General features: G+C 49.5%; 1 protein-coding gene across 1 annotated transcript in view; it reads right to left on the bottom strand.

Annotated features, from left to right (window-relative positions):
* SUCLA2 (succinate-CoA ligase ADP-forming subunit beta) overlaps positions 1-13,440 on the bottom strand; it is a 41,481-nt gene extending 28,041 nt beyond the window's left edge. Inside the window, exons 1-2 of the mRNA XM_048502633.1 lie at positions 13,202-13,440; positions 7,869-8,046 (exon numbers count right to left, since the gene is read on the bottom strand). Of these exons, the coding sequence (XP_048358590.1) occupies positions 7,869-8,046; positions 13,202-13,306 (283 nt within the window). The 5' untranslated portion in view covers positions 13,307-13,440. The remainder of the gene's footprint in view (positions 1-7,868; positions 8,047-13,201) is intronic.
* Between the last annotated feature and the right edge of the window lie 359 nt (positions 13,441-13,799).

Raw genomic sequence — 13,799 nt, 5'->3', positions numbered from 1 at the left:
TCCCCCCTCAATAAGGAATTTAGAAGAGGAGGAGTTTGGATTTATACCCCTCCTTTCTCTCCTGTAAGGAGACTCTAGGAGGCTTCCTTTCCCTTCCTTCCCCCACAACAGACACCTTGTGAGGTTGGTGGGGCTGAAAGAATTCGGACAGAACTGAGACTAGCCTAAGGTCACCCACCCGGCTTCATGTGGAGGAGCAGGGAATCAAATCTGGTTCTCCAGATTACAGCCCACCTGCTCTTACCCACTATGCCACGCACCGCCTCTCTTTAGAAGAGATGTCCCTTGATCATGCTCCAGCTGAAGCTACTGCCCTTCGTTCAGATTCTGTGCTTGGAATCACTGAATCTCTCCGTTTGGGACTGAGGAATCGCAGACAGCCCCCGGGAAGCTTCCTGGAGCAGCTCTACCTGTGCTGCACGGCGACGGGATGTGCTGAGTTCATTTCAAACAACTGTCCAAGAAGGAGGCTTAGTTAAAGAACAGCAAGAAGAGTTGCCAGAGGCCAGCATCTTTAGGGAGCTGGAGGGGAAGAGACCCATTATCTCCTTCACCTGGAGGCCATTCTTGAAATTCAAAATTGCTTCACTCAAGCTGCAGTTCGCCAAATGGGGCAAAAATCTCCACGTCACACAGTGCCTGCCAGCCCAAGGAAAAACATTCACATAACTCAGCATGGTGCATTGTTTGACCTGAAATACCCAGCCAGTTCATGCATAAAGCACTCCATAGTCAGCAACAAAAGAATGCTGAACATCTTAAAGATAGTCAGCCATTTATTTCAAGAACATGAAGGAAGCGCACAGATTAAGGCTTTTGTCCAGAACCACCACTCCATCCCTCTTTTTAAGGTTTTTTTTGCCCCTCCCCTGGACTCTGGGGCTAAGCTCTTCCAAGGCAGTCTGGAGTATGTGGTGGAGGTTCAGATGATTGGTTCTGGTGGGTTTTCCAGGGGGCTGTGTGGCCGTGGTCTGGTGGATCTTGTTCCTAACGTTTCACCTGCATCTGTGGCTGGCATCTTCAGAGGTGTATCACAGAGGGAAGTGTGCAACACACGTCCGTGGAGGCTGGCTTGGCTCTTGCTCTCCCCAGGCTCTGGGGAGGGCAGAAGCCTGGCTGCAGAAAGGGGAGGGGGCAGAGCACTGCCCTCCCACCCACCCCCGGCCGATCCATGGAGGCCGGCTTCTGCTTGGGGGCGGATTGCATTTTTCCACTGTTTCAGACCAACAACAGCTCTACATCTCCAGAAGTATGCAACAATTTTAAATACAGAACTTAAACAAAGTGCTGCCCAGAGGATTATTGGCTGCCCTCTCCCCTCTTTGGAAGAACTTTATAATTTCCGCTGCCTAAAGAAAGTTCAGACTATTCTGAAGGACCCGTCTCATCTGGCATACTCTCTTTTTGAAGTGTTACCAAATAGGCTCAGAGACAGCTTCTATTCTAGAGCTGTTGCTATGCTGAACTCCATGGTTTCATGCTGATGTGGTTGGGGCTGGAGTAACAACAACAGCAACCTTTATTAGGCATTTAAAATAGGCTCTAGAGTGTTACCAGACATTTATGAAGTACAAATCAGGAGTACATTCAAAACGCAGACAGAAGACTGTACATAGCAGTATACATTACTTAGAAAGTTCTGTCACTTGCAAAAGAAATTTTGCTACTTTTTCCAAGAGCATGACATCTGTATTGTTTAACAGAAGCTCCACAACTGAACTGTCAGAGTCTCTTTCAGATTTGTCTAGGGCCAGCCTGGGAGAGAAATTCCTAATGCCCACATATCTCGGACAGTCAAGAATAATGTGAGCATTATTTTGTGAATTCCCAAAGGCACCTGGTGGGCCACTGCGAGTAGCAAAGTGCTGGACTAGATGGACTCTGGTCTGATCCAGCAGGCTCTTTCTTATGCTCTTATGTTTTTATGAGCAAGAGTCTCCACTTGGTTTTTAGTGTGGACAAACCCAATCCTGGAGAGGGATGGATAAGTAACGACACTTTGTAATGGCTGATGGGAAAGTATTGGATCTGGCCCTTGTGATGATCCATCTCTGTTGGGGTTCAGTTAATAATTCAAGATATTGGGCTGTTGGGTTGTGGCTGTGTAGTGATGGTTGAGGAAGGGGAATGTGAAGAGGGGGTGGGAGGTCTGAAATAGTGGGCATCAGGGAATGCTTGTAATTTTCGTTGTGCGTGCACAATGACAATAAATTATTATCATTATAGATTTCACAGCTGCCAGATCTTTAGCTGGTTTTTGGCCTTCATTACAATTCGAGCCTCACCCAGAGGCCTAGGAAGTTGTATTGTATCCGTGTAGTATTCATGAAGATCCCAGCAGGGCTGCCTTCTGAATTTGACAGATGTTAATTTTGTCAATTCGGCGAATGTTTTAAATGCTGCCCTCTAGTAGTTTTTAAAGAATGGCGCCCAGCTGATGCCGATTACCTACTGGAACTTTTACCCCAGTGGAGTTCAGCTGTACCATAGGCGCTCAATTTCAGCCTTTTCTAAATCAGCGGTATCCTGAAGTGACCTCTCTCGTTCTTTTTCTTTTTTTCAATGGCCCCATGCTGTCACCGGGGACTGCTATGTCGATGATGCTCACTTTCTTTTCCTCGATCACGGTGATGTCTGGTGTATTGTGTTTCAACACTTTGTCCATTTGGATTCGAAAGTCCCACAGGATCTTGTCCTTCTCATTTTCGCATTTGCTCTCTGGACAAATGTTCCCTGAGTTCTTAGCTGTTCTTATGTTGTAGGTTCTTGCATAAATTCCGTGGATCATCTTAAGCCACTGAGTTGTGTCTCTGTCTGTACTCAGTCTGGGCAATCTTTTTACAGCAGCTGAGGACATGATCTACAGTTTCAACAGCTTCTTTACACAATCTGCATTTTGCATCATCTGAGGATTTTTATTATTATTGTTGTTGTTATTGTTATTATTATCCCCAAGTATTTGTAACTTTCATTCACTGGTAAGCTCTTTATTTCTATGGCATTTGGCATATTCCACACCCTTCTTTAGATGTTGCAAGTTTACCTTTACTGAGGCTTCCAAAGTTTACCGCAGCTCTTGTTTCGAGTCCAAAATCCATTGCAATGTTCCAGGTGCTAAAGAACTCTCACTGTGACTTCAGCAGTGACTCAATCTCCTCTGCTTTGATTTTCCATAGAGTCTTTATAGAGTCATCCATACATGTATAGAAGGTGTGACATTTTGGGTGAGTTTCTTTGCTGTCTGATATCCTTGACCTGTTTTTCTTCAGAATTACAGAGAGCGGAGATCATTACAATGATGAAGGAGGTAGTGGGGACAGAAGTCTCCTCTGGAATACACCTTCCTCTTCGGTTGTTGACTTCCCTATTCCTGCTCCACTCTGACTATTAATTCCCTGCTTTTCTCTCAAAGCCGTGCATTGCATTTCTTGACCCATTTCTTTGGATGTTTTCACCTGACCTCCAACTTCATCTCCTGGCAATGTAGTATCCAGCTGTGTGGCAGTGAGTCGAATGCTTTCCTGTAATCAATCCAAGCTACATGCAAGTTGTTTTTGCTTCTTTTGCAATTCTCAAGGACTTCAGTCATTTTTATCTATGAGCAGTTGGTCTTTTGTTCCCCTACTGTTTACGTTTGTTTACTTTTTGGTTAGGGACAGCAAGTTCTTTCCTTCCAGAATTGTGGTCTTGTATTGCATCAGCTATTAATAGTACTCAGTAAGCAGCTTTGAAGGTTGTTGGTAGTGCAAAGTGAGTGGCCTCTAATTGGCGCTAGGGATTGCTGCCTCCTTTTCTTGCTCTTTTCATTTATCAGAAACGTTTTCCCTGTTGTCATCCATTCTTCCAATTCTTGGCCTGTTTGGTAGGCACTTGATTCAACTCTGTTGGGCAATTCTTTTCTCATGCAAGTTGGTCAGTTTCTTCAGCCTTAGAATCCATGTAGTTCATGCCTACTGCACTGGGGCAGTCCAGTTCTTCATCACTTTTTTGCTCGCTTTCTCCCAACCATATCTTTAGGTTGTTTATTGCCAGGTTATTGTCCATTCTTGTTGCTGCTCAGTTCAGCCTCCACATCTTTGGCCCAATTTGCATTTCCTTTGCTGTTTGTAGTCTCTTTTGGGCTGTCCCAAATGTTTCTCCAGAACACAATAGTTTGTTCTTTCTTTCTTTGGCTCCGCTCTGTGTTTCTGCTTTCTTACAGCTCCACTCTTAACTTACTCCTGGTAGAATCGTTTCTGGTTGGAGTAGAAAAGTTGATTCTGTTTGAATTGAGCAACCCTTGCTTCGAATCTTGCAATCTTCTTTGAAACTGCCACTAGTCGTTGTTTGACCAGCAGCTTTGTTGTTTGAGCAGCAGTGGCATAGTGGTTAAGAGCAGGTGCATTCTAATCTGGAGGAACCGGGTTTGATTCCCCGCTCTGCTGCCTGAGCTGTGGAGGCTTATCTGGGGAATTCAGATTAGCCTGTGCACTCCCACACACACCAGCTGGGTGACCTTGGGCTAGTCACAGCTTTTTGGAGCTCTCTCAGCCCCACCCACCTCACAGGGTGTGTGTTGTGAGGGGTGAAGGGCAAGGAGATTGTAAGCCCCTTTGAGTCTCCTATAGGAGAGAAAGGGGGGATATAAATCCAAACTCTTCTTCTTCTCCTCCTTCTTCACCTCCATTGCCTCATTGAGTTTCCTCTTGTCCAGGTGGTATCTCTTAACTAGGTCTGCCTTGATTTTGTCATTTTTCAGTTTCTTCTCCTTCATGCTTTTCAGTTTGCTGGCATCCAATTGTAGTTTGCTGATTTTTCTTTCCAGTTTGATTTTCCACTTTGGAGTACCTATTTTCGGCCTTCTTTCTGGGTGATGACTCTTTACCCCTAGCTCTTTAGTAATCACTACTGCAGTGCTGTACATAAGCTGGTTTGTTTCATGCAGTGACATTGTTTGGATTCCGGCAATGACCTTGTTTGCATCCTTCAGTGAATTGAGCAGATCCTTCCTTAGAACAATCTTCAATGGTGGCAGTCTTGTACGTTCATTTGCATTGTTCATGTGCTCCAGGATCTTCTGCATTAGTTCTTCTTGCTTTTCTGTCAATTGGGAACTTTGGGTTGGCTCCTTTGGAGGCGTGATTATTGTTGTTTCTTCCTCCTCTTCATCTTCTGTCTCTTGCAGTCCTTGAATTGTTGCCAATTTTGTTGAATTTCTTTGAGTGTTGCTTGGTATGTTTTCAGTACCATTGTCTTGTGCTTTCTGCTGGATTTCTGCTAGCTCTAGTGCACTAAAAACCTTGTTCCTTTCAATGTATTTTTTTTTATCAACAATGCGATTCGGTGAATTTCTTTCCAGACTTGGTACATTCGTTTGAAGTATATCCTCTTTTCGATGGGTTTGATTTGCAGTAGCAAGCCATAATTTCTCTATTCTCTGCACACGAGTATTTTCGACATTTGTTCAGTACTTCCAGTGGCCCTGCAGCCTCCAGCCCTGGTTGCTCAGCTGAAGATCCTGAGTCCTGTAGCCCATTTTCCGCCAAGTGCCCAGGTACTCCAGCACTAGACGCGGCTCTTGTTCACCTGGCCTACCACCGATCCGGCATAAAGTTTCTTTTTCTTGTCTTCACCATGGTTTTGGGTTCTGGGCACATTTAGTCTGGCTCCACATCAGAGGTCTCTCTGGTTTGGGTGGCCCTCCAGCACAGCCCTCTGTTGTTGTTGTTATTAACCATAAGGAGTTTGAGGCGACCATAACTGAACAACAATACTCCAAGTGCGGTCGCACCACTGCTTTATATAAGGGCATGACAATCTTTGCAGTTTTATTATTAATTCCTTTCCTAATTATCCCCAGCATAGAGTTTGCCCTTTTCACAGCTGCCAGGAACTGAGTTGACATTCCCATGGAACTATCAACTAAGACACCCAAATCCCTTTCCTGGTCTGTGGCTGAGAGCACTGAGAGCCCACCTTTTACTTTTAAAGGTTTCTAGATCTTATGGCTATGAACATACATGGGAAGGGTGTGGGTGCTACGCAGGAAGCCTTGAAAGCTACAAGGAGATGTCGAATGATGTTTCCAGTGTCCACGGCAAAGCTTTGGTGCCCCAAAGCGCACTTGGTTCCTCTGCATGATTACTAAAACGAGGCTTATGTGATATGGCAGAGAGCCTGGCATACTATCTTACTTGCAGTTTTCTAAACTGACTGCACGTATACAGAGACAACACCCAGCTGTCCAGAATACAGAAGATGCATGTATTGTACCCCAAGCCCTGGCTCCAGCTCTTTAAAAGGCTCATCACCCGGCCCTCACTGCTGTCACAGAAGAAGGAAGGGGGAAGAGCCACCCTTCCCAGCGACTGCAGCAGGGTCCAGGCCACGCAAGCCCCCCTGGCACCGATGTCTGCCTGCCCACCAGAGACCCCCAGGAGGACCATAGAGGCTAGCCTGTTTGTTCTGCAAGCTCCTCATTGCACCAGGCGCTCCCCTGCCCACCAGGAGCGAGATGGGCAGAAGACCACCCAGGAAAGGAGGGACGGCCCTTCTGGCCTCACCCAGCCAGGCAGAAAAGGGGACTCTCCATAATGTGGTGGAGAATGTGGCCGTGGCCACGCCCCTCCCCAGCATACCCCATGGGCCCATTCTAGGGGCCTCAGCCTGGAAAGGGAAGGAGGGACGGCAACTCTGGCAGTGCACAACCAAGCGGAGAAGGGGACTCTCTACAACAAGTCATTCTGAGCAACACCGTCACTTGGCCCACACACGTCAGCCAGACTTATCTTCTAATGTGATTGATGCCATCACATGCCAGCAATGCCCTCCCACCCTCTACACTGGACACACAGGACAGTCCCTGCAATGAAGTTTGTTGCTGATTTAAGAGTAGTGGTTGTCTTATCAAGGGGTTTCAAAGGGAGATTAGAAAGAGAGAGACAGCTTAATTACAACCAAAAAAGAAGCTCAGGACGAGGCATCCTCCTAGACTGAATATAGAGACGTAGGATTTCTGTCTCATTACCAGCACTGATTTCTCTACCTCTACTGCCTTCTCTGCGTATCACACCAAATCCAATCACGCAGGCTATTGTCATTGAGATGTTAATTCGCTCTTCTCTCCTTAAGGACACACGGATTCACATTCCAGCTGCATCTGAAGAAGTGAGCTGTGACTCCTGAGAGTCTGCCAGAAATTGTGTGAGTCTTTAAAGTGTTATTAGACTCTCACTCTTTTCTACTGCTACAGACAGACTAATGTGGCTTCCCATCGTGATCTGAGATATGTTACTGCAAGTAACAACACATGCTAATTATAATTATGCACTAATTAAGCACTTACAACTGTCACAGCTGGGGAACCTCTCAAACACCTCCGGCACAAGTCAAACATAATAGACAATCGTGTGCCCTTCATGAGGTGGAGCCTGCGGGATAATTGATGGGTTTGCCTAATCCCCTGATATGTGGCAAGTCACAGGCTTCTGCTCTTCTCTACAAATCAGGACACACACCCCTCCCCCTTTTTGAGCAAGGGCTCGTGTGGTTTGCGCTCTTCCCTCGTGTGGGGCTCAGACGTAATTTATCAGCTGGCCCTGAATCTGGAAGGTTCTCATCAGACAGGCCTAGTCCAATATGAGACAGGAGCCGGAGGAAGAAGCCGCCAGAGAAGGCAACAGGTAAACCAGCCTCTGCCACCATCTGCGGCTTGCTCAGCTATGGAATAGGAGGGTTATCAGCTACTGGAAAGGGGGCAGAATTTTTCTTATTTTAAGCGAAGCATTTGCTTCTCCGCACAAATAACATCCTATTTCAATTTAGCACACAGAATATGGCATGGAAAAGATTCATTGACAAATATACACAAAGGCACATCAGTTTTATACCTATTTCTTTTGCAACCTGGAAAGCTTCGTCTGGAGATTTGGCAACTAATCCGTGGGGAACAGCAATGCCGGCTTCCTTCAGGAGCCCCATGCTCAGGTATTCATGCAGTGACAAGTTCCTTCGCTGCTGCACTTGAAGCCCGTGGCTTTTCAACAAGCCTGCACCACCACCAAGGACCTGGGGGAAAGAAAACAGGACAGAGTTTCCATCACCACGTGAACACACTGACCTTTATGAAGAGTCTAGGCCAGGGGTCCCCAAACTACGGCCCGGGGGCCAAATGTGGCCCCCCTGAAGGCATTTATCCGGCCCGCCAGGCATGGCGGCGATGGCTCCATTCATGTGCAGTGGGGGCTTGAGGGAGAGGAGGAACCGGCCCCAACGGCTGTTGATTGCAATTACATGATGGCACCCCCAAATCTCCATGAATTTTCTGACCCAGAGTTGGAAACCTTACATGTGGCAACGCCTGCTCCGCCCTTCCCTTCCCTCTCGGCTACTCCATGTGTTGCTCTCAGGCTTTCTGTTCTGCCTCACTCCCATTGGCATCAGCTAGGCTGGTGAATCGCTCGCTGGCTGCTAGGGAGGAAAGAACCCAGGAAGATACCTGATCCTGGGTTAGATGGAATGCTTCATTGGGAAAGTTCTGCTTTTTTTTTTACAGGGGAAGGTATTCCACAGCCTCCCCAACAATATTTTGGGCCCACTCTCTACTTGACATACTTTGGTCACTGTTCTAAAAATAGACCATGACAGAAAGGCTGAAAGGTGAAATCAAACATTTTACAATCATTTGTGCATAGGAATTTGTTCATAGTTTTTTTTAGTCTGGCCCTCCAACAGTCTGAGGGACAGTGAACTGGCCCCCTGTTTAAAAAGTTTGGGGACCCCTGGTCTAGGCACACACTGCGCAGTGGTCTATATTCAAATGCAACTGTGGACAAGATTTCTAGTTAAATTCTATGTGGAATTATTCCACTATAAGCCCATTGTGGGTTTATACTGGAGTAACCTTGCATAGGATTGCGTTGTTTGACTCTAACCCTTGGCCCCGAAAAACCTCAACCCCAGAATGGGAGATCTCAGTTTCCTGAACAACAACTCTCTCCTGAAACAGGAGAAGAATTCCCCTCAACAAACGTAAGGAACACTGAATTCACCTGGAGCATACAAAGCATAATACATGTCAGTTGATGCTAAGACCCAGATACATTTCCAATGCTACCACCTCTCTTTACCTATGGAAGGGGGAGGGGGGGATTAAGGCATTAACTCCCACAATTTCAGAAGTGGAAGAGTGTGGGAGGCCACTCCTCCCCCCCCCCCCCAAACAGCAGTGCATCATAAACAGATTCTCCCTGGTCACGATTCTGCTGTTGCCTGGTTTTCCTTGCAGGTCTCCCATCCAGGGACCAGTCAGGACTGACCTTGCTGAGCTTCCGAGAACTGACAAGATCAGGCTGGCCCTCCTGAACCATCCTGTTTTGCACAGTGTGAGGAAAGGGAGAAAGTGTGGGGCCCTTCCTGGCCTCCCAGCAGATGATTAAAACATGAAGATCATTTCTCCCCAGTTTCGGAGGCTGTCAAGACACTGACTTTGCTCTCCTGCTTCTCTCCAAGAGTTACTCCTGTGGCCAGTCACAGGGAACGAGACAGGGGCTCTTGCAGGCAAGTGCAGTTTTTCATCACGGGATGACTTCTGTGCTCCATACAGACTGAAGCCTCCAAGCCTCCTGGGATCATTATTGCAACACGTAAAAACAAATGCAAAACAATCTGGTGAAGGAAACTTCCGCAGGTATTGAGCAGCTGTTCACGCCAAGGTCGGTTTGTCTGGGCAGAAGGATGTGTGACTGGCCCAAGGTCACCTCACAAACCTCAGGGCAGAGCAGGGGTCTCCCTGGCCTGGCCTTACACCAAAAACACCACAAAGATTTTTAACTGGTCAAGTAAAATATTGCTATAAAAATGCAAACTGAAGAGGCAAGTAAAATGACGTTGCAGGGCAGGGCGTTAAAGGACAGACTTGGCTGTAAAACCTTAGGTCTCATTCTGTGCTTTCAGAAGGAACCTCTCAGCAAACAAACACACTGGACAACTCCTTGCCCATGGATCCCAAGAAGTGGATTTGGCCAGGACACCGGATTCATGGGGATCCCCCCCAGCCACCCTGCTACTGCCATGAGATTAAACCTGAAAATGTCCCCATTGGGAAGGGGCTGTAGCTCAATAAGGTCGCTTCTGCATGGTCCAAATATCCCAGTTTGGCCAAGAAGTTTGCCCAGTTCCCAGTACTAAAGCAGGTTTGTCCCACAATATTTCCCTCACCCCAGGATTTTCAAAAATCACCAATTTGGCAGTTCTTTTCAAAATCCCACAGTAAACCTGCTACAGTGCAAAAACCATACGGGAGCAGAACCATTTATTTTTCCTGCCCTCCCCCCTGATCTCCCCACCTGACGTCATGTCAGTTTTCAACTCTGCTGAGCCACTGACCATTGCAGGCCACCCTTCCCAAAACATTCCCCCAAGCATGTTTTCTGCTCAGGCTATCAACCAGGTGCCCTTTCGCCTGGGTTTATCAGGAGTGGAGTCCCAAAAAGTCCCCATTTTCTTTTCTGTACATTTACTGGTTGCTCGGAGACCATAGTGAGGGAGTAACTTTGTTAGTGGGCATATTTATTTTATTATTTATTATTGGGTCTTGTATACCGCCCTACCCCCGGAGGGCTCTGGGCAGTGAACAACATAAACACATATATACAATAACCCATAAATACATTAAAACAATTTAAAAGCAGCGATCAGTAGCAAAACAATGTCCGCATTAACACTCATTAAAACCCTCCCAGAGGGGGGAGAACGGGTCTCATAAATAACAAGAGACCCAAAGGTGGAGAAGAAAATGAGGAGGGGGGCACCATCAACGACTGGACACTCCAAAAGCCCGGCGGAACAACTCCGTTTTGCAGGCCCTGCGGAACTCAACAAGGTCCCGCAGGGCCCGGACAGTTGGAGGAAGAGTGTTCCACCAGGCAGGGGCCAGGGCTGTAAAGGCCCTGGCCCGCGTGGAGGCCAGTCGCATCATTGAGGGGCCAGGGACCACCAGCAGATTGGCCCCTGCCGAGCGCAAAGGCCTAGTAGGGACATATGGGGTAATGCGGTCCCGAAGATACGAGGGTCCCAGGCCACGTAAGGCCTTTAAGGGGTGGGGGAAGAGTCTCTTGTTTTCCACAAAAATATGAGAACGTGAGCAGGCCCTATCCAGAACTGGAAAGGGGGGGGCTTCATCCCCCCCCCCCCCCGGCTGCTGCCCCAAAACAATAGCCAATCATTATGCAGGACACCGGAGATGTTTGCACAAGTGTGGATACACTTGCGGTGTAAATACAAAAGACCCAGGCTCATGCTAAACAAACTGGAGTATTTCCTCTCGGTCTCCACTCAATTCCTGGTATAATTGTAACCTGGTATAATTGTGCCATGCAGAAACGGCCTAAGAGAGCTTCTGATTTGCATGCAGAAGGCCCCAGATTCACTCTCTCATGGGATCAGGTGATATGAAAGATCTCTGGCTGAGACCCTGCAGAGCTGGGCCAGTCTGAGTAGGCAACAGTGACTTGACGGGTCAAGCACCTGACTCAGCTGGAGGAGAGAGAATGCTGGCACATCAAATGACATCGCCAGCCTAATCAACCAGTTCTTAATGCCAAACAAATACCAACGTTACAGGTCTGGGGAGCAAAAGCCCCGCCCCACCCCGCCCCCAATACTTCTATCCCACTTTCCTCCAGCAATTGCAAAGGTGAGAAGATGAAAAACAGCAACAGGTGCCAGCTGAAGGAATCCACAGCCGACATCCAACTGTATGAGTCAGCATAAGCCACAGATCTGTCTGGAGTGCCAGAATTGTATGTACTGAAAGGTTAGCAAGTTTCAAAGACATTCTGCAACAGACTCAAATGATTTGATTTCGAGCTCATTTGCTAGCTTTGCATTCGTGCTCCGTACTCAGCTGCTGGGACAGTTTCAGGGGTGTCCCAACCTGCGGCAAATGGGCGTGTCCACGGGCCTGAGGAGAAGAAGACGCCAGAGGCAGGGTTGTCCCTGTGGCAACTGTGGCTGTTGCAAGAGACAGGTACACACAGTGGCTGGAACCCAAGCACACCACGGCCCGAATGAGTCCCCTTATTGTCCCAAGGGTGCTTGAGGAAGGACCGCAGTTCAACTGAGCATTGCTGAGAGATCTGCCAAAAGCACACACAGACCAGGGATCTCAGGATCTCTTCCTCCTGGTGGCAGGAGCGCTTCAGGCTCACACACGACAGAGACAGTCTTCCTCCGAACCTGTTCTCCAAAATCTGTCGAACTGGAGGTGCAAAATCTTCACATTTTAGAGCACTTAACCACTACGCCATGCGGCTCCTTTGTATTACATTAAACTTCAGCAACCACGTTCCTTGCTCTGGTTTCGAATTCTCCAAACACAGTTATTGTCAAATACGATCACTTGCAGCCCTTCGGCTTAAGATATATTACTGCAATAATCCTTGTTGCAGTGTTACTGCTGTGTTGGTCTCTCTCTCTCTCACACACACACACACACGCAGACTCCTGCAACTAACTCCCCAACTCTGATGGTCTGGACAAAGAGCAGTGCCCCCCCCCCCCCAAGACCCTTTAAGGCAGCAGTCCCCCACCGAGTAGTTTACTCCATTTCTACTCGGCCTTTCTCGACCCCAAACTGTCTTTGTCTCCTCCTCCTCCTCCATTCGATCCCCCCAACAACTCTGGGAGGTAAGTGAGGCATGGCTGGCCCAAGGTCACCCAGCGAGTTTCCACGGCAGGGTGGGGATTGGGACCGGGGCTCCCCAGGAACTGTGGCCCAACGTGGGTCTCTCCTCTGTGCAATGCAGGGCACTGGGGAAGGGAGCCTGCCAGGGCCCAGATCCAAAGGCCTGCCGCCGCCGGTGTCCTGGGATGGGGCCGGGTGACCTTGGGCGGGCGGGCGGGCACACTCTCTCGGCCTGGCCTCCCCCGCAGGGCTGTTGTGAGGGCAAGCTCCTCCGGAGAACCCACCCCGCGGAGGTCGCTGCAGGGACTCGCAAGATCCGCACTCAGGACCGCCTCGGGGACCCGCGGGCGGCCAAGGGCGCGTCCCCTCCCCCCTCCGAGGGGATCCCGGCCTCGCCCCCTCCCCCAGGCCAGCCAATCACCGCCCGCCGCTCCGGCTGCCAAAAATAGGCCGCCCCCACCCCCGTCCCTTGGAGGGCCCGGAAGGTCCAGGCCGGGCCTCCTCCGCACCCCCCACCCCACCCCCCCGCGGCCTCACCTGGGCGGCGGCTCCGAGGACCCCGCGGCGGCCTCCCCCGCCGTCCCTCAGCCGCCGGGCAGCTGCCAGCACCGCCCGGCCCCACATCACGGAGGCCGCCGCCATGGCCGCTGACAGCCCCTCCTCCGGCCGCACCTGGCGCGCCTGCGCGACGCTCGCGCCACCACCGAGACGGAGGCGCCCGGAGCGGCGCTTGGCAGAGCCCCGCTTCTCCCGGCTGCTTCCGCGCGGGACGCCTTCCTGGAGCCGACCATAGAGACCAAGTAAGTGTCTGTTCGTCCTTACGCAAGAGCACCGGTCACGTGCTCTTCAAATCCTCTCCTGTCGCTTCTCTCTGTGGCCCATGGGCGGCCTAGAGTGGTCTGTTTTGGATTCTGGCCGACCATAGAGATGACAGAGGGCAGAGCGGCGATGCCCCGAGAGCTTCCCGCTCCAGCCGCAGCAGACTAGTGGCGACCCCGGGCGTGGTCCTCCGACAACGACTTCTGCATTGCTCGGCGGTCCTCTGAGCGTCCTTGCTAAATCGGAGGGGGTGGGGGTGGGCAAGCGGGCAACCTGGCCTGTGGTGGCGGAGCTACCTTGTGGGGACATCCGGGGA

Source organism: Sphaerodactylus townsendi, linkage group LG01 (assembly GCF_021028975.2).
Source record: "Sphaerodactylus townsendi isolate TG3544 linkage group LG01, MPM_Stown_v2.3, whole genome shotgun sequence".
NCBI classification, from domain to species: Eukaryota; Metazoa; Chordata; class Lepidosauria; order Squamata; family Sphaerodactylidae; genus Sphaerodactylus; species Sphaerodactylus townsendi.
The sequence above is the reverse complement of the archived record's forward strand: the minus strand, read 5'-3'. Positions and strand labels throughout refer to the sequence as shown.